Source organism: Aspergillus piperis, assembly GCF_003184755.1.
Source record: "Aspergillus piperis CBS 112811 unplaced genomic scaffold BO85scaffold_11, whole genome shotgun sequence".
NCBI lineage: Eukaryota > Fungi > Ascomycota > Eurotiomycetes > Eurotiales > Aspergillaceae > Aspergillus > Aspergillus piperis.
Window position 1 is genome coordinate 307,059 of NW_020291601.1, and position 19,988 is coordinate 327,046.

The window sequence follows — 19,988 nt, forward strand, 5'->3', positions numbered from 1 at the left end:
CGAGTAACATAGCATTACTTTCGCCATGGCCACCATCCCAATGGCCCACAATATGTCCGTCACCGGCCTGCAGCCCGAGTTCTCCCAGGCCACCACAGGATTCGAATACTACGATAGTCGATTCCTAAACATCACAAGCAATGCCCCAAAACTAGAAATTCTTCTAGAGAACAATGACTTCCCATTCGCCCATGAAGCAAGTGTCTTCATCCCATCCACAGACGAACTATTCATGACTAGCAACATCTTCACCGATCCCCTCACCAACCAATCAACTATCAAGATCTCCAAAGTATCCCTTAGCAGCAACCCAGTAACATCTGAAATAATCAATACCACCATTCCTCTTCCCAACGGGGGTATCAATCACGACTCTGGTATCCTTTTCTGCGGCCAAGGCACGCTCAACCAATCCGGGGGTCTATTCCAGATGTCTATTGACCCGCCATATGAATCCAAGCTCCTAATCAGTGGTTTCTACGGTCGGAGTTTCAATTCCCTGAATGATGTGGTCGTTCACAGCGATGGCTCTATCTGGTTCACTGATCCTACGTACGGATACGAGCAGGGCATCCGCCCTGCACCGCAACTGCCGAACCAAGTTTATCGCTATGATCCGAGTACCGGGGATGTGCGTGGCGTTACGGATGGATTTGGTCGTCCGAATGGCATTTCTTTCTCTCCTGATGAGAAAATAGTATACATCACTGACACGGCGTATACGGTTGGTGATGGGACGACGGATCTGACTAAGCCTTCCACTATGTATGTCATTTCCCCTTCCCCACTCTATGATCTCTTGTCGCTTTCCTTTATGTTCGCAAGTATGGTATACCATCTTACGTTTATGGTTTGCTGATATGGAACCATCCAGCTATGCATTCGACATCACCACCTACCACGGCCAGCCATTCCTGACCAACCGTCGCGTTTTCGCGATGGCAGCAAACGGTATCCCGGATGGAATCAAGACCGATATGGAAGGCAACGTGTACGCTGGCTGCGGGGACGGGGTTAACGTCTGGTCTCCCGGTGGTGTCTTGTTGGGGAAGATTTACATCAAGAGCGGCGTGGCTAACTTTTCCTTTGGCCGCAATGGGCGGATGTTTATTATGAATGAGAACCGGCTGTTGTCTGCGCAGCTTGGGCATTGGGTGAAGGGGTCCATCTTAAAGATTTGAAGGAGTGGGGATGATTTAGTCCTTTTGCTGAGGTGGGGGTGCATGCAGTGTGGTATTATATGTTCGACTGCATTGGGAAAGCATTATCTACTGAGCTGAGGTTTGCTTTGTAATATATCTTGCATGATGTAGCGCGTTTTTGTGTCCTTATAGAATGTCGATAACGAAGTCAATGCATAAAATGCAAGCCAGAGATGACACTAAGAAAGCAGCAAGGGCTTTATTGGTGATAGTCAAATGTGATATGTTGTGTATATGATCAAATCATATTTCGAAGTTCACCAATTATCAATACATCAAATGGTTTTACATTGATGCGTTGAAAGACAGCGAAGACGCGTCTTCAATTATATAGAGTTTGATCACACTAGACTGTATAGATCCTTCCTAGATACATTGTTTCCTCCACTGCCACATCTAGATATAGCTTTTTTAGCTCCTTGCTCCAGGGCGAAACACCCCCATGTCTCCAGATTCGCTTAATAAAGTAGTTGCCGCTGTCTGTGTATTACCATATGCAGAGCATGAATTTGGCTTTCCATGTGTGCGCATATGGAATATATCGGCTGAGTATATCATGAATACCGGTAGGCATGACAAGATTCGAGTTCCAGGTACTCAGCGTCCATTAGCATAGGCTATTTCGGACAAATGATGTAGGCACTTACAGGATGCGCATATGAGGTCGGAGATAAGAACTGGACGCAATGCATGGATGGTATATCATAGGCAGCAAAAGCAGGGGCGCTGCCTTGGCGAGATTGATGTGAGACCAGAGACTTTAGATATTTGCCGACATAGGTCGGACATTCGTAAACCAAGCGCGCGCAACTACGGGTATCAATGTGATATGATCGGTGATTCCAGTATGTCAAGAAGCCCAACTCCTTGGGTATTCTGTGGCACCGGCACGGCGCAGACTAGTTCGGCATCCAGGGTTCAGAGAACAAAGTGGAGCCGGCATGTTATTGTTCATCCCGAGTACGAACATCCTATTCGGGAAGAGCCACTCGGCCGTCGCCCGACTTGGGCTCCACCATCCCTAAACCCCCTTCCCAAATCGATGTCATTCAAGGTTGGAATAATATGGGTTACCCAGTCCAGGCTGAAAAGCTGGGTATAAAAGGAAGGATGAATCGGAGAATTGCAGTCTGCGACACTCATTTCATTTCATACACTCGTTCTTGGCTCACATTCCTTTAGCGGCCATGTCAAACTTTTCCATTTGCTCGCCTGCAGCCATTCAGACCCCGGTCGTGTACGGGGCTGAGATCCTTTCTCTGTCAGCAGCTTGGGTTACCAATTACACCGATTACATTCCGTACACGTTCAACTACAATGGAGGTACCGTTGAACTCGAAAATGCCAAGTTCTGCAACATTACCGTGCAGTATACACATCCCGGCTATGAGGATAACATCACTGTCGAGACCTGGCTTCCGGAACCGGCCAACTGGAACGGCCGCCTCCAAGCAACAGCGGGTGGCGGATGGGCTGCTGGCCGGTTTGTGCTGTCCGAATTCTTCATGGGAGGTGCACTTGGGGAAGGATTTGCTACCACCACCACCGATGCTGGACTGGGCAAGGATACTACAGGACCTCGTGAATGGGCGCTCACCAGTCCGGGCAATGTCGATTGGGTTGCAGTGGAAAATTTCGGATCCCGGGCCTACAATGACCAAGCCATCATTGGAAAGAGTCTGGTGAACAGCTTCTACGGTCGTGCTCCTGAATATTCCTACTGGAGCGGTTGCTCACAAGGAGGCCGGCAGGGAATGATGATCGCTGAGCGCTATCCCACTGCATACGATGGTATTGCTGCCTCAGCTCCCGCACAATCCTTCACCAAGTTTACTTCCTCGCTGTACTATGCTCTTTTCATGCGCATCTGGCACAACTTAAACCCTCTCGTCTGCGAACTGGACTTCCTGACACGAGAAGCTATCACCTACTGTGATCCCCTTGATGGTGTGGTAGATGGACTTATCTCGAACATGACAGCTTGTAACTACGATCCCTATACCGCCGTGAACAAAACATTCACCTGTGACTCCTTGAAGCGCACTATCGCACTGAGTCAGGGTGCCGCGGTCATCATTGATGCTGCCTGGTCGGGCGCGCATACCACTGACGGCCACCAGCTCTGGTATGGCTACAACCCAGGGTCCGACATTGGTAGTACCTTTGGTGCTCAACCGGGATTCAACAGCTCATCGTTCGCCACCTTGAAGGATGAATGGTTCAATCTCTTCGTCGCTAAGAATATCAGCTTCGACACCATGGGATTGAGCCACGCGGAATACCAGGAGTTTTTCAACCTCATCACTTCGGAATATGGTAGCGCCTGGAACGCAGACGACGCGAACTTGCATGCCTTCAAGAACAATGGAGGCAAGCTCCTGACCTACCACGGCATGGTACGTCTTTTGTCCTTCCTCTCCCTCCTTCGCCTCCCGGTTTGCCGAAACCTGACAGCAGTAATTAACCCATCACCCCTTTACCAAACAGGCCGATCCCAGTATCCCCACCAAAGGTACCGAATATGTCTACAACAAGGCTCGGGCGCTCTTTCCGGATATTCATGACTTCTGGCGCTTCTTCGAGTCGCCGGGTCTCGGTCACTGCGCCGGCGGCCTCGGTGGCCAGCCCACCACGGTCATGAAGGCTCTCCAGCGTTGGGTCGAAAATGGCACAGCCCCGGACACATTGCCTGTAGAATACCCGTCGCTCGGAAATGGTCTCCATCGCAACTTGTGCCCCTATCCTTCCCAGATTGAATACGTTGGCGGCAATATTTCTTTGGCTGAAAGCTTCCGTTGCACCTAAGTGATGCGGAAGATGCTACGTTGTGTCTCTGATTAGCTACGATTAGCCTTTCGAATTCTTACATTCCTTCACCGGCAGGGATATATTTCTTCTTCGTGTACTGTGCGCTTAATCACATTCCAATTGTATTTAAGCTTCATGTATTATATCAATATTGTCTTTTGCAAGCCAGTGTTCGGATCTAAAAGAAAAAGCTATGATAAGGGAAAAATTATAGAAGCAGAAATGTGCCTTTTCTCGAAATATCGTGATCCCAACATAAAGAAGCCGGTGAAGGTACCCGACAGTCCAGGTCAAGAACGTGTTCAGGGATTTATCTCCGTCAACTAGCGCAGACAGTACGGCAGCACCAATAGTGGGTCTCGGATTCGAGACGAGGTCCGAAGAATAATGCACTTCTTTTTTCCACTCTGTCCGGAGATCACTAGCTTGCTACATCGTAGGCCAAAAGAGGGTCATGAATAAAAGTTCTCTTGAGCAATTAGTCCAGAATTTGCGGTAATATTGAACGACAATCTCTCTACGGAACCCTGTCAGCAGAAATTTCATCTAGATGTTTTGTGTCTTCTTAGTCAAGGTCAACGGGTGAGTGGGATGGCATCACGTGGTAGAAGTTTTGAATTTTGATGCCAGCCCCGGTGCACCCTGATAAAGGGTCTGACTCCCAGGGCTGAAATACAAATGAACTTTTGCAGAGGTATTACTCATTACGTAGGACCAGCTTCAAATTAGTGCAAGAAGTAAGACTGCTAATCTTGAAAAGGCTATTCGCATTCGAATACGGTAACAAGCCAATCAGTAAAGCTGGTGCCTATAAAGCTGTGGGTCTTATTATTTGGTGGATCCACAAGGCTGTTCAATTCGATTGAGCCAGCTCCCAGGACTCAACTTCTTTTTCGAGGTGGGGTAGGTGGTTTATTTCCCCGATTGGTGATGTTTTTTGGCTTCAAGTACTTGGCTCAATTTCATCCTTTTCCGAGGCTTGTATGTTTCTCCTATGTTTATCCGTAGACAACAAGCCTTTTTTACCTTTAATTTCCACGTCTTGCAGTTCTGTACGGCATGCATAGAGGAGAACCATGAATTTTTAGCAACTCGTTAATGTTGTCTTATGGCACGAGCTGAGACTGCGCCCTACTATGTGTTTGTTTCATAACCATGAATATCAGCTCAAGAGGCGTTCGATCTCGTAGAAGATTGCTAGTTGCGACTAGATCCTCACCATGGGTTTTATAGTGGATCTGCTGTGGAGTTGATGGCTCCATGCAGGTGAAAGATTCTCAATAACGCTTTCCTGCTCTATGACACTAATATTGCTGTCATAGTTCATGCAGACCCAGGGGTACAGAACACATATAAATATCGCGACTAGACGCTATACAAGGTTCTCCTCGCCATAGAACCCCACGCTCTGCATAATATTCTGACCAGACTTTCAATTGAACAAGATGAGTTTCTTCGACTGGATTACCACATCTTTCAGCAAAGCGCCTACTCCAGAGCCACAAAGCCATATTTGGGATCCAGAGACTGTGACCATGCAGCAACCAACTGCTCCTGAACCTCCCAGCACAAAGACTTCGGTATGATACATTCGTGGACAACTCTCTCGACCATAGCGTCAAGTATACTGACCAGCAGCAAAGACAGCGGCCGCGGAATCATCAGATGTGAGCATGCGAGGAGGTGGCGAAGCTGGAGAAGTTTGCTGTGGAGTGTAGGTTTCCCCTTGGTGACCCTTATTTCTTCGCTCCGCTATAAATAGTATACTAATTCTTTTAGATGCTGCGGACTCATGTGTTTTGAGTGTTGCTGCGGGGGTGAAGAATAACGTTCATGCGAGTAGTTTTTACGAGCTGGCAGACAAGTTTTGTGTTAAGGGATATATTGGTCGGTGCTTCCATACAGTATTGCCTTGTTCCGCAAGGGACTTGAATGTAATATAATTCGGTTCACGATGAACTCACATTTCTGTGTGGCCCGTATAGTAGCTGGCGCAGACATGCGGACTACCACTTTTATTTTCTTTTACATCAAATGCGTGGCGTAGAAGCAGAGCGTTGGAGCCTGACAGAAATGGGGCCGAGTAAAGGGCTAGTAGGGCTGAATCCGAAAAGGGTGGAGTCTCTCATCCTAGAACCCTGCAGTCCCACATATGCCCACCACAACAAGGCTCATTCGACTTTTGCTGTCGGAATACGGAATCAGAGATTTCGCAGGTCCAGACCCTGAAAGACGTACATCAGTCATCGAACATTCGGAAAGATCTTTACTGCCGTGGTCTTGATATTATTGCACAGCAATATTACCGCGGAAAGCCCCACAACATGATCTGGTACTCGACTCCCTAGGCGACATTTTGTCTAAAAGGTGTACGTGGATTATGTCTCACTGTATCTGGTCCAGAGTCTTTCGACTCCTATCAGAGCACAAATCTCGACTGAGCCAGGCACCCCACGCCAACGTGCGCATAATGATAGTGGATCAGGTTCGTTTTCCGAAGCTTTAATTTTGCCTAGATTTCCCTTTGCTTTATCCGGATTTGGCAGTTCGTATTCGTGTTGATATGTGTATGTCTCAGAATGGTATTGGGATAATATATATCAGTATCAGCACTGATAACTACGTAGTTGCAAATAGCAAATCACGTATATTCGCGTGATATATTTCTGTGACTCGTAAATAATATTTGAATCATGAACACTGAAATAAAGGGGGCCCATGAAGGCATATTCCCTAAACTACCCCTATATGGAACAATTCATTGAAAATGTCACTTATAGCTCTAATAGCACTAAACAGACCTTTTTGATGGTTGCATCTTATTTCCATGATGATTGCCATCTCAAAATACGGCCTGCAGAGTTCTATCGCGCAGTATAAATGATGCTAAATATATTTTCCTTCCAATGTCCTTTGCTATTTGTTATCTGCTTGGGTATGTCCAAGGTATTAGCTGTAGGAGCCAGTATATCTCAAAAGAGGAATTCCTAAAATTTGAAGCCCAGCCACCACTTTGACAGAAACCACGTAACATCCTCTTCTACACATATTTCCGCACAGATATACGGATGATCAACGACGGGCGAGAATTTATCCCCGCAACAGAAGAGACCCTTCTTCAGATAGTGTCTCATATATAGCAGTGCGGTCCTCTTTATGCTTCTCAAATAATATAAAACGTGCCGGGCTATCTACAGTGGGTCAGATCGGGGATGTTGGGCGTTCTGGGTGGGCGCGGCGCGAAGTAGGTTGATCCAGGTAAGCATAACGATTGGGGCAACACAACATTATCTGCAGCAAATACCAGGCATCTCGAGATGATGAGCGACTACTTGCTATGGAGTGGGTGTGCTCAGGTCATCAACTGGCTGGGGAGAGACCTCGGTGGGGAAACAGCATATTGTTCGACATAACCTATAACAGCTTATTCGTGTGGTAACGAACCTTTTTCACTAGTATGACTCGGGAGAAAGTGCGAAACTTGTTCCTCACGGGTAAATACATACAAAATGGCAAACCCTGGTGTAACGTGGACTTGGGCTTGGGGCCCGTCGCACGATGACTTCCCTGCCGTGATGCGTGACGGACAGGCTGAGAGATTAGGAAGCGGATTATGTCCGTATACGTGAAATCGATGGAGCCAAAGCCTCCGCGGTCCGCATAGGCAAGAGATTACTGAAGATAACTCAGACAAACTCGTCCTCATGCAGTACGCGACGAGGCATAAGAGGACTCAGGACTCAGGGTGATAAGGCGTCGTTATTTATCATGTGGGTGGGTCTAAAAATAGGGATGACCTTCAGTCAGGACTACGTAGTGGTATTCAGACCCACACGCAATCAACTTGATACCGGAAACCATTCTCGAACATGAGCAATTTATTTAATAGAGGTTGTTGAAGTCAACCAATATAGCCAGCGCAGTTATGTTGATGTTGCTGCAGGCATCAATTTACGCTCATCAGAATTAGGGATTCATCTTGATTGCTGGCGTCCAGCCTCATCAGCAAGTGCCATGCACTCCCAATATCGACGCTTCATTCGCTCACCTCCATGAAGCTGGATATGGAGCAGTGGATCCCCACATATGAGCTTTTTCAAACGTAATGATAAGAAGGACTAAGGACCGCCTCCTCCATCCTTGGGTTTCATGATATGGTCACTTGGTGTTGGCATCTGAACCAGAGGGCAAGCAGTAGGACAGAAGTAGGATACCTTTCACCTGTGGTGTCTGGTGGCACTTTGATAAGGTCACGAACTTAACTGGTTTCTGAGCTGTCCTATGCCGAGAAGTTATTATGGTTACAAAGCCATCTAGGCCATATACGGAACCCTTGGCACTCTTGTGAATTATACGTATAATATTTGCTGAATCTACAAAGTCAAGTTGATATTTCAACACCAGTCAACAGTGACTCGCCTATAGGCCACCAAACTTGAATTTGGATTGCTATATGGAGAGTCATGAACCAGTGGCTTTTCTGCAGCTGCAAATTTGCCAGCACCCTCGAGTCAATTAAGAAGGTACGGTCGTCCGCCGGCGCACGCTGGGCGAGGGGACCATTTAGGTAATCCACTCCGACTGGAGATGAGTATCCCCGAAACGCTTTTTAGTGAGAGCTTTTATCTATGATCATAGGCCGAGATTTCTGCTAGGAAAAACGGAGCACGTCTCCCGTCAAGTCAACTCAACATCGGATGGTACTAGATTATGATACTTCTCAGTTTATTTCCCAGCGATGGTTTTGCTGCGCAAGGGGCAATGATCTCAAACAGTGGGGCTAGAAGTGTGGAAGCAAACAGAAACACCAAGGAATGGTGTACTGGGAATAACGGGGCTCACGTTCCCAAGTTGATGGGCGAGAAGGTTGTGCAAAGTATGCTATTCTCGTGCCACCGGAAGACACCCATTCTTGGCAGTTTAGACTAGAGCTAATCTGGAAAGGTTGCTATGGGTATGCTGAAATAATGGCCAATAGTGATGTCCAGACTGGGAGCAATGCCCTGAATGATGGGGGTATGAATGACTAAGCGGAAGCGCCGATCATCTTGGCAACCAACCTAGTCTACTTAGATCGGGTTGAAGTGTGGAACAGCCGTTATCGGCTCTTCAGACTTACATGAAGCCAAACACGGATTGATGGGCGTGTACGTATGCATTTCCCCTGCTGTATGCCACCCTGATGGCTGTTGAACTAATTGGATTCCGTACCCGGCTTATTGAGTCTCAATATTCACGGATATTACAAGCATGTAGGATGTTGTCAACAGAATAACACTCCGTGAGTAGTCCGTCCAAATGGGTCCTTCTTTAAAGCTAGAAACAAGATTGTGATCAGCACAGTTACGTATCAATATTATTTTTTTCACCGCAGGGCTGAACAGGGTCGATTAGGATTCATCTGCCACCCGCGGCCTGGACCAAGTTTTTGTGGCCACGGTGTTTGCGGGTTCCTTGCGGAGTTCACTGAAGAGGTTAGCACTTAGCAGACCCCGACCATGGGGTGTGTGTGGTATGACGAATCTGTCGACTAATCTAAAACGCTCAAGATGGCTCTCGCTAGGCTCGAAAATAGACATGGGGTCTTCGACCTGCCGCCTTAACATGATACTGAGCTGACGAAGCCTCGACTTGGCACTAACCAGCCATGCCCTAATTGGCTTGGCGCACGAGTTCGCGCAGGAACCGAAAGCTTAGCCTTTGTGAACTGCTTGCTTGGGGCAGAGTAGATCATTTCGCATCGAGTATGGACTTCATAGCTTGTATATGTGTCGAATCTTGTTCACCTCTCAGTGACATCTACAATCAGGCAAATGCGAGTGCCGAAAAGGGTCCTAGAAGCCGAGACCCTGGTTGGACCTCTCGTGGCCTGCCAAGGCGCCCGACTGCTCGAGCGGAGATTTACTGACTCCACCCGGATAAGGTTATTACCGCCCTAACATTGGGACCCTCTTGGCGAAGGCCCTGATTAGATGCAGATTAGATGCATCCTATGCGATTGTCGCTGCTACTCCCTGCTACTCGTGGCGGAGTTTCAGCTCCCTTTTGACCAAGTTTGGGAAGCATGCAAGCAGCAATGACCGACAAACAGGTTATCGCTAACACTTGGCTGCGCTGCAATATGAGAGATAGTCTTCATTTGATCACAGCCCCTTCAGGATCTTTCCATCACACTGCGCCCATGACATGCGAAAGCCAGCAGTCACAGTGATCTACTGATGTCACTCAACCCCATAATCTGGATAATACTGTTCCGGGCCGCGCAATCGGGTGACGAGTGTCAGAATCTGAGTTAATTTCTGCTGCAGAATGTCAAGCCTGGTGGGCCCGGCCGATGAATAGCCTTCTCACTCCACCCCAACCACAGGAGACGGCTATCACGGTATGTCCCCAATATTGAGTAGCTGACCGTTCTATATAAGACAGCCACCCGCCACCCCAAACAAACTTCTTCATCAGACGCTTCAGTCAGTCTTTACAGTCTGCACCTTCGCTCATTCAATCCACCTCCACACTCTTTAGTGACCCTCAACATGCGCAAGTCCACTCGCGCAGTTGTCGCTGCTCTGGCAGCAGCCACTGCTCAGGCTAGTTCCCTGTCCGATCTCTGCACTGTTTCCAATGTTCAGTCCGCCCTTCCTTCCAACGGCACCCTCCTGGGAATCAACTTGATCCCCTCCGCCGTCACTGCCAACACCGTCACCGATGCCAGCTCTGGCATGGGTAGCTCCGGCTCCTACGACTACTGCAATGTCACTGTTACCTACACCCACACCGGGAAGGGTGACAAGGTTGTCGTGAAGTACGCCCTGCCCGCTCCTTCCGACTTCAAGAACCGTTTCTACGTTGCTGGTGGTGGTGGTTTCTCCCTGTCCAGCGATGCTACTGGCGGTCTCGAGTACGGTGCTGCCTCCGGCGCCACCGACGCCGGCTACGACGCCTTCTCCTACAGCTATGATGAAGTCGTCCTCTACGGCAACGGCTCGATCAACTGGGATGCTACTTACATGTTCTCCTACCAGGCTCTTGGTGAAATGACCAAGATCGCCAAGCCCCTGACCCGTGGTTTCTACGGTCTCTCCAGCGACAAGAAGATCTACACCTACTACGAGGGCTGCTCCGATGGTGGTCGTGAGGGTATGAGTCAGGTCCAGCGCTGGGGAGATGAATATGACGGTGTCATTGCCGGTGCCCCTGCCTTCCGCTTTGCTCAGCAGCAGGTTCACCACGTCTTCCCTGCCACTATTGAACACACCATGGACTACTACCCTCCCCCTTGCGAACTTGACAAGATCGTCAACGCTACCATCGAAGCCTGTGACCCTCTCGACGGCCGTACCGATGGCGTTGTCTCCCGTACTGACCTTTGCATGCTGAACTTCAACCTCACCTCCATCATTGGCGAGTCCTACTACTGCGCTGAGCAGAACTACACCTCCCTGGGCTTTGGCTTCAGCAAGCGTGCTGAGGGCAGCACTACTAGCTACCAGCCCGCCCAGAACGGCAGTGTTACCGCTGAGGGCGTTGCTCTCGCCCAGGCCATCTACGACGGTCTTCACGACTCCAACGGCAAGCGTGCCTATCTCTCGTGGCAGATCGCCGCTGAGCTGTCCGATGGTGACACCGAGTACGACTCCACCACTGACTCCTGGACTCTGAGCATCCCCTCTACCGGTGGCGAGTACGTGACAAAGTTCGTGCAGCTCCTCAACATCGATAACCTGGAGAACCTCGACAACGTCACCTACGACACCCTGGTCGACTGGATGAACATCGGTATGATTCGCTACATTGACAGTCTCCAGACCACCGTCATCGACCTCACCACCTTCAAGGAGTCCGGTGGTAAGATGATCCACTACCACGGTGAATCCGACCCCAGTATCCCCACCGCCTCGTCCGTCCACTACTGGCAGGCTGTCCGTCAGGCCATGTACCCCAACACCACCTACACCGAGTCCCTGCAGGATATGTCCGACTGGTACCAGCTCTACCTCGTCCCCGGCGCTGCTCACTGCGGTACCAACTCCCTCCAGCCTGGTCCTTACCCCGAGGACAACATGGAGATCATGATCGACTGGGTTGAGAACGGCAACAAGCCTTCCCGCCTCAACGCCACCGTCTCCTCCGGTACCTATGCTGGTGAGACCCAGATGCTTTGCCAGTGGCCTTCTCGTCCCCTCTGGAACAGCAACTCCAGCTTCTCTTGTGTTCACGATTCCAAGTCCCTTGCTACTTGGGACTACACTTTTGACGCTTTCAAGATGCCCGTTTTCTAAGCGGGTTGGTTGAGAAAATATGGATTTTGAAAGGTCCTTTGATAGGAACTCTATCCGTCTGTATGTAGTATCTTCGCTTCGATAGTCGTTGTACTTCTTCTGCCTTTTGTGTCTTCTTTAATCTGTATACGTGTGAAGAAGACTTTTACTAGCTTACTTAGTCAAAAATATTACTTGACTGTATATAACACTTATTACTATTTGAAACTGAACATGTCTTCTTGCAGTTTAATGCATTAAAAAACTGTGCACGAGCAATTTCAGAATATGTCTGCGGGTTATGAGAACAGAGACAACATTTGTAATCAAGCTAGCCAATCCCGAAGTCCATCCGTGATAAGCAAAAACAAAGCAATTACCGCCCCAATGCTCCCCCTCACCAACAAATCACAACAATCCGAACAAAGTCAATAGTAACAATTCTTAGCCTTCACAATCCTTCGTCTTGTTCTTCATGGCCCGTCCCGCCCGTAATTCAGACCATATCTGGGATATTCGGATGTTCTGATAACGCATTAGCACAAATTATGTACTGAAGCAGAAGAAAAAAGGGGGGGATTTTACATAGGGCCAGTAAGGAAGGGGAAGGAGGGGAGTGGGTGGAGAATTTCCAAGGCAACTGGAACTAACCTGATCAGAAACCTTCCATAAGGCATAGGTCAAAAGAAGGGATGCGGCGCCGAACACGATATACCAGCGCCAGTCAGGGTTGCTTTGCAGCGCGTTGACGTTCATGCCAAAGAGACTCTGTTACTATCAGCTGGGGCAGACAAAAGCAGAGAAAGGAAAAAGAAATGGCAGTCATTTGACACTACTACTTACCGATGCAAACATCAGTGGTAGGAAGATAAACTGCCCTCGTCAGCAATGTGATTAGAGAAAGCCAATGTATCGTCTTACAGTGATTAGACTGATACGTCTCATGAAAACCGTTTCTTCAACGGAAAGCCTAGCAAATTCCTGATACTGTAAGAGCGATTCAACAAGGTTAATACTGTGGGCATCTTACCATTTGGCGGAGATCACGCACGCGTTCATGTTGCTTATCTAGTCGATCAGTGATAGTGGCCTTCAGTTGTCCGAAACCCTCTTCTGCCTCTTGCAAACGAAGACTGTGGTATACATCCACCCTGCGATAGTCACTGATTGCCTTCTGTATTCCCTTTACCTGGTCTTGAAGGGCCTTCTGAATGGTGGCCAAGTAACGTGAATCATCAGCTAGGTCAGTAATCAGAACAGTGGCGCTCGTCTCGTCACCATTGCACTAGTGGTCAGAGCTGTCAGCATAAGACGCAAGATCCGGGGTAAAGGGTCGACGTACATGATCAATGACATGCGTCTCTATTTCATCGCATATCAGGGACCATTCCTGAAATAATTCGCCAATGTATTGCTGTAGGAACTTGTCGTCGCTTGCAGGAATCTGGCCGTGAGAGATAGTACTGCTGTAGAAAACCGGCTGTACGTCGCCGTTTGTATTCACAAATTGTGGCCTTGTCCACGATATGCACCAGCATTTATGGCTTGCTATACCCTGAGAGTGGAATGGGCTATGTCTCTTGAAGAATCCTGCATCCGGTTTGGGGAATTCTGCTGTTAGAACACAAGTTATTTCGGACAGTTTTGTGTCAAGATGCACGCGGCTGTATGAGTAGCTGTATTATGGTAGAGATTATGCTGCAATGAGGCTATCCAATTTTGTTTGCTATTGTGTAGCCTGCCAATCCTTCCTGTTAGCATCTAAAGAAGGTACTTATTAAAAGGCAGTATTCACCAAAGATGCTGAAGCATATCGCATCGTTCGACAAGATGTCCTTGTGGAGTTACATCCTCTGCTTGGTAAAAGTCGAAGACAAGGATATTGTTCTTCTTTCGTACCAGCTCAAATGAAACATTCCGATATGTTTCCTCCATATTGCAGAAAGATGCCATATTCTTACTGTCCGGCAATAGATTAAACCAGTCCGCTTTGTGTTTGAAGCAATCCACTTTGGCACGCCACCGAAGGAAAAGCTTCACTATCGGTAGCAGTCTTTTCTCTTTTGCCAAAGCTAAAGGGGTTAAGCCACGTCTGTCGGCTTTCTCAAGAAATAATGAGCTCACATTTGTTGGAGCTTCAACTGTGTCCATAGGCAAGTCAGGTACTTGGGCGACTATGGCTTGTTGGAGGTGATGCTCCATAACGCCAATATTAGGGATGTCAAGCATTATATGAAAAGCGGTCTCTTTGTTTGGTCCTTGCAGTCTGGCAAACGATTAATTGTTGGTAACAAGCCAGTCCAGATGTTCAGATCGAGCGTGAGCACCTGTCGAAAGTAGCCTCAAAGTCACATCATCATATTTCCACAGTAACTCGGCAATTGCGCGATTTCCGGCCTCTATCGCCCGCCACAGCGGCGTTTTGCCATCTCTGTCTGGCATGCCTATATCGATATCCTCAATTGTAAGAAGTATTGCGATGATCAGAATCCTATCAAGTTGTACAGCACGCGACAGAAAAGTGATGCCAAAAGCATCAGGCTCAGATAACAAGGATGTGCTCATATAGTCTGCTGGCACTCGTGAATGCACGTAGGGATTCTCCACGGCTTTGCGCCAATGAGAGTATTCAACCTCACGGGAATGTCTTTTATCCCAGATGAGTGGAACAACACCGAGATCGTATTCTTCAGTTGGCTCAGGCTCCCTTTGTAGGAAATAATGGAAGGGTGTCCAGCCTCGGTTGTCTTTGTCATTGAAATATCTAATATTCCAACTTAGTAGCTTAATAATTTCTTTTCCGCCGCATTGCGCCGCCCAGGACAAAGGTGATCGCCCGTTCTTGTCACTTTGGTAGGGGTCAGCTCCAGCTTCGAACAATTTGTTCACAACCCACGCATCTCCAGCCACTGCTGCATAAGACATTGGGGTACGACCATCATCATCCTGCTCATTTAGATCATCCTTATGAAGGCCTCTTAGTAGCGACTGCCACATCTGTTGTTCCTCCACGGGTTCACCCCAAAAATCATCTCCCGATGGCAATAACTGCGCTGCGTAATGAAGCGGGGTCATGCCATTCTCATCTTTTGTATTTGGGTAAAACTTGCGATCTCGCCCAAAGCGATCGCCCAGAATGCAGTGAAACTTTTTCAAGGTTTTCGATGAGCATCCTCCCTTGTTTTCAACATTAGACGGTATAAACAGGACTGCTGGAGTATCAACGACTTTCTCAGAGACGGCTTTCGTCGTTTGTGGCTTATTCTGGATATTGACCATGTCCACAACTTTCTCAGTGACGCGTCTATTCATTTTTTTCCTCTTCCCAGCCATGACTATTTTTGATGCCATCCAGTGCCGATAATGAAGGACAATCGGTGCTAACACCGGCCTCGAGGAGATTTAAAGCATTGGTAGAATGACACTCCGTAGCCTAGATCGCAAGGCTGCGTGGGTAAGATAGCAGCATCTGTGCATCGCCTCACGCTAAAGTTGTGGTTCCGTTTGATTTGATGCATTGCCGTGTTGGTATGTGGAGTTGATAGCACTCCGTCCAGGGGTCCTATTACTGTAGCCAGCGATAAGATATTGTTGAACAAGTGTCTGAATAACACAAAGTCAAGGTTCTTAGATATGAAGGAATTTTAAGTAATATGTCATCTCATGTGAAAACTGTTTTCGCGACCGTACGCGCTGTCAATTCACCCATGTGTGGACACTGAGCCTTGTTGACATCTAATCTGACCGAGAGGCGGAAACGTGGCTATGCTCGCAAAGGATCGCATCGTGCAGCAACCCCGCGCGACGTGGCCATCTTGCTAAGGCATTAACCTGGTACCATTGAGTGCAAGTTAGAAATAGATATATTGTGCTATAACTGATCTAATTGCGTATTGCGATACGTGGCTGCTTATAATCGAGGAAATTGGGGAAATCTAAGTTATCTCGGAGTGACAGGCCCTTCTGGTGTGCATACCAGCAGGTTCCATCAGTTTCCCAGGCTTAGCGTGCAATCACGACCTGAAGACTCCCCTCTCCTCTTGTCAAGGATAAAAACAACAACACCAGTATATAAAGAATATTAATAGGCATTCAATGCTATTGAATAATATTAATACAAAGACGAAGGTAAAAGTCACAGCACTATCCTTGCAATCCCCATATCCAGATGGGTTCTGATGTAATATGCAGTGCGTTTAGGAAGAGAAAGAGAACTCAGGAATGTTAATGGTGGTAACAGTCCAAGTCTTGCCACCGTCGCTGGTGGACATGTCGCCAGTGACGCCGCTACCCTTGGCGAGGGTGTTGATGTAGTTGGGGTCAGCAACATCAAGGATAATCTTGGTGTTGGTCCAAGCTAATGAGCAGTCTTATTAGCACGGTGAATATACTTTGGTAATGTCATTCTTCAACTTACAGTGAGCACCGACGGTGCCGCAGTTGTCCTCGGCACACTCGACAGCGCTTCCCCAGCCCTGAGCCTTGCCATCGCTGGTAGAGAGAGTAGAGACGGTCTTGCCGTTAATCAAAACGGTCTGGGTGTAGTTGCCGGTCGAGTCATCGAACTTGTCTGTAGATCGCGAGATTTAGCTGTGAGGCAGAAACGACGGCTTGTAAATGTCACTTACAGTGCATGGTGACCTTGTCGCCCTTAGTGCCGTCAGCCTGGCCATCACCGTAGATGGGCTCCTGGGAGGTAGCTGTGGAGAGGAGCAGGTAAGTAATTGTTTTGTTTGTTGTCTGTTTCCGTGGTCACTAACCGCTAGTCTCCTTAAGAGTGTAGGCGTACATGGTCCAGTCGCTCTGCTGCCAGTTGTCGGCAATGGACTGGATCAGGTCACCGTTGGAGGTGCCCATACCAACCCACAGGGAGGTGATAGCATCGGAGGAGCCGCCACTAGGGCCGTTGGGGAGGACAAGAGTCGAGGTAGCTTCACGGATGAAGGAGTCGTCGGAGACGGGACCAGTGCTGAAAGCAGGACCCATGGCGGCGTTCACGCCGGTGGCGCCAAGAGCAGCAAGAGCTGCGAGAACCTGGGTGCGGGTGTACATTCTGATGGAGTTGTGTGTGGTAGATGCGAGTAGATGCGGGAGCTCGTGTGGTCTTGTTGTTCTGGTAGACGGACCGCGAGGACGAGATACCTTCTTATATGTTCTAAGAAACTGTGAAGTAGCTTTCAAATTTCGTCCCTATAACTCTCTCTCTCTCTCCTCAGTAACTATTAGCGTTCATTGTCTGATGTTTCGGGGGAATATCCACCAGTGGGGTTTCGGCCCCCGGGAGTATTGCCCTGGTTGAGGGGGTTTTGGCTCTTGCGCCTTTCATTGCACGAATGGGGTGTGCAGACACAAACATGCTGGCCCCAGGGTGTCCAGAAGCCAAGCAAAGAGTCAATCTATATGGATCCCCCATGACAAGACTACTGCCGCAGACTCCTACCCTGACTTCCCGTCTTGACCCACTTTGTGGGTAATTAATTCCGATTCCCGACACCATCAGGAAATGTTCTCTTTCAAGTCAGTCGCACCTTACAACCAAGTTACAAGCAGAACTAGGAGTTCCCTGGCTCTGGACTGCTTCATGACTTGTCTTCACGGTTGCCATTTCTTTTCCTGTATTTGGCGCACGAAGGTATTGAATATCCGAAGGTCAAGATGCTCGCTGAATCTTGGTAGGAGAGTCGCCATGACCTTTCCTAATGACCGGGTAGGTTAAATTTAGTCATGAGCTTGCTCTAGCGGTTACTCAAACTCAATAACCGCCGTCAACAACCTTGGGCCCAACGGCTAATCTGGTTCCTTACAGGGAAGTGCAATATGGACCCTCCCTGATGCCTATATGGCCGTTCTCCACTTATGGGCCCTACTCTAAACCTTGGAACAGCCCCTATGCAGGGGTCCTCCGTTTTCGGCGTCAACAGACTAACAGACACACCTGCAGTTGTTTCAACACTTTCAGGGTGGTTAATCTTCCGCCAATAGGAGACTACGGCGCCTTCTTCACTACTCCATCCATAAAGGTATGAGCTCCGTGTTTCATTTAAGGTCCTTAGTCATCCCTAACAACCACCACCCACGAGGGCCCAGTAGGAGAACCGGGTGCGAGTCATGGCAACTTTGGCATCCAATTCGAGTAAGGTTTACGAATTCTAGTAAGGTTTACGGGATAATAATATAACGATTAAGATTTACTTTCGGTTGACGGGTGTGATTCGAAAGCTAGGCTTCTATGCTATTGATATGACCCACCCGGCCTTACGCATTGATTTAACCTAGATGTCACTAATATGGGAAGCAGCTTAGACAAATCGTCTCTTTCTGATGTGATTGCAGTAAGTAAAGGTATAAGGAACTGTTGCCACACCTTCACGGTATTCAAAGTAGCGGTGTCAAAAACTATTGTTGTGACAGTCAATATATATTTCATCAACTTCGACGGTTTCCGTCATGTAGATAGCCGATTCTGATTGAAATATTCTATAACCAAGTTCCTCACGTCAAGAGCACTACAGAGTCGTTTGCGCTGGGCGATAAAAGCTTCACTGGCTCGATTCATATCAGTTATTTTACTTTCAGGCGGCAGCATTCTGTTGGAGGACATGGTCAATTGGGATGATTCTATTCGTTGTATGGCTGTGGAGCCACGGGGCTGGTCATTCAGCATGGCAGGGCAAGATGTATTGGAGGATAGCCCTTGAATCAATGGGTTCTCATGGGCTCTATAAAGATTCATCTAATTATTGCATCTAGAACACTGCGGAGACTTAGAAACTGTTCGAGAAGATGCGCCTGTATTGTCTTTTGCTTCGAGGCAACCTAGTTGGGGAGAGAATGGGCCCCCTCCCCCATGAATTAATATAAGGCGCATCAATTGCCAGGCTATGAGGAAGACAACAGCGCTATCACAATGCAAATTGTGATTATTTCACTCCCATTCTAAAATTATCTAGACTACTATGTCTCTCAGAGACGAGCGTGTGTTGCTTCATCCCTTGCCTGGACGACGGCCAATCTGCGGTGCACAATATTTTCATGGCAGTAGCATAACCACCATGAATTGAACTATCTTAGTATCAGTTAAAATATATACTATGTCATACCTCATGGGATTTAAATGGTTGCGTATGCCAGCTGGCTGGGTTCGCAATCATCGTCGGGTTATTAAAGCGCCTATGACGACTATGCCGTTTCAATATATTGGCATATACCATATATTGTGCGAGGTCGAAGAGAAATATACTTACATAAAAGATGTCGGACGTCTACTTTGTAATACCTGGAGGCCAATGCTATCCTTTGTCCCCAATCACCGAATTGAAACCTGACCCACGTCAGTAAGTCTTATTATAGGCAAGGCGGTGCATAACAATTGAGGTTTTCACCTTAGATACAGTCAGTTATCTGTCAGAATATCCTCTTCATTGTGCTACAGAAATATTGATGCCCCTAAATGTATGGATATCGTAATTATATATTTGTGCTGGCATAGCATGTCTGGATCACGCGGTATCATGTTTCTACGAGCTACCATGAACAAATTTTTGGTGCAGCTGCTCAAGCTACAAGATAGGACAGTCGGTCTGCGGGGGAGGGAGAAGTTGGAGCTGTCATAGTACATCTCGAGATCGATCTCCTTGAACCTTAATCCACGATAAATTTGGAGACCTGTCATATGAGATTCTCTTAGGAATTATGTCGGTCTGGCTAAGTAGAGAAATTG

At 47.9% G+C, this 19,988-nt stretch overlaps 6 protein-coding genes across 6 annotated transcripts; 4 read left to right on the forward strand and 2 right to left on the reverse strand.

The window, feature by feature from the left end:
* Nucleotides 1-40: 40 nt before the first annotated feature.
* Nucleotides 41-1,229, forward strand: BO85DRAFT_422575 (SMP-30/gluconolactonase/LRE family protein; the record flags this gene model as incomplete). Its single annotated transcript, XM_025657971.1, has 2 exons — nt 41-765; nt 875-1,229. The coding sequence occupies 2 exons, from the start codon at nt 41-43 to the stop codon at nt 1,179-1,181; spliced, it is 1,032 nt and encodes a 343-aa protein (XP_025514628.1). The 3' UTR covers nt 1,182-1,229.
* A 1,160-nt stretch (nt 1,230-2,389) lies between these two features.
* Nucleotides 2,390-4,007, forward strand: BO85DRAFT_496614 (feruloyl esterase; the record flags this gene model as incomplete). Its single annotated transcript, XM_025663962.1, has 2 exons — nt 2,390-3,598; nt 3,690-4,007. 2 exons carry the CDS (start codon nt 2,390-2,392, stop codon nt 4,005-4,007), a joined length of 1,527 nt encoding a protein of 508 aa, XP_025514629.1.
* Nucleotides 4,008-5,455: 1,448 nt separating this feature from the next.
* Nucleotides 5,456-5,813, forward strand: BO85DRAFT_488884 (uncharacterized protein; the record flags this gene model as incomplete). Its single annotated transcript, XM_025663567.1, has 3 exons — nt 5,456-5,590; nt 5,654-5,710; nt 5,790-5,813. The coding sequence occupies 3 exons, from the start codon at nt 5,456-5,458 to the stop codon at nt 5,811-5,813; spliced, it is 216 nt and encodes a 71-aa protein (XP_025514630.1).
* Nucleotides 5,814-10,543: 4,730 nt separating this feature from the next.
* BO85DRAFT_520829 (putative tannase) lies at nt 10,544-12,350 on the forward strand (the record flags this gene model as incomplete). The annotated part of the gene is made up of 1 exon (XM_025665165.1): nt 10,544-12,350. The coding sequence occupies one exon, from the start codon at nt 10,544-10,546 to the stop codon at nt 12,287-12,289; it is 1,746 nt and encodes a 581-aa protein (XP_025514631.1). The 3' UTR covers nt 12,290-12,350.
* A 119-nt stretch (nt 12,351-12,469) lies between these two features.
* On the reverse strand, nt 12,470-15,547 carry BO85DRAFT_469402 (ankyrin; the record flags this gene model as incomplete). Its single annotated transcript, XM_025662329.1, has 8 exons — nt 12,470-12,793; nt 12,920-13,036; nt 13,112-13,141; nt 13,190-13,249; nt 13,299-13,553; nt 13,611-13,944; nt 14,064-14,512; nt 14,561-15,547. The coding sequence occupies 8 exons, from the start codon at nt 15,545-15,547 to the stop codon at nt 12,713-12,715; spliced, it is 2,313 nt and encodes a 770-aa protein (XP_025514632.1). The 3' UTR covers nt 12,470-12,712.
* An 825-nt stretch (nt 15,548-16,372) lies between these two features.
* On the reverse strand, nt 16,373-17,320 carry BO85DRAFT_422579 (uncharacterized protein; the record flags this gene model as incomplete). Its single annotated transcript, XM_025657972.1, has 4 exons — nt 16,373-16,625; nt 16,686-16,838; nt 16,897-16,968; nt 17,029-17,320. 4 exons carry the CDS (start codon nt 17,318-17,320, stop codon nt 16,465-16,467), a joined length of 678 nt encoding a protein of 225 aa, XP_025514633.1. The 3' UTR covers nt 16,373-16,464.
* Between the last annotated feature and the right edge of the window lie 2,668 nt (nt 17,321-19,988).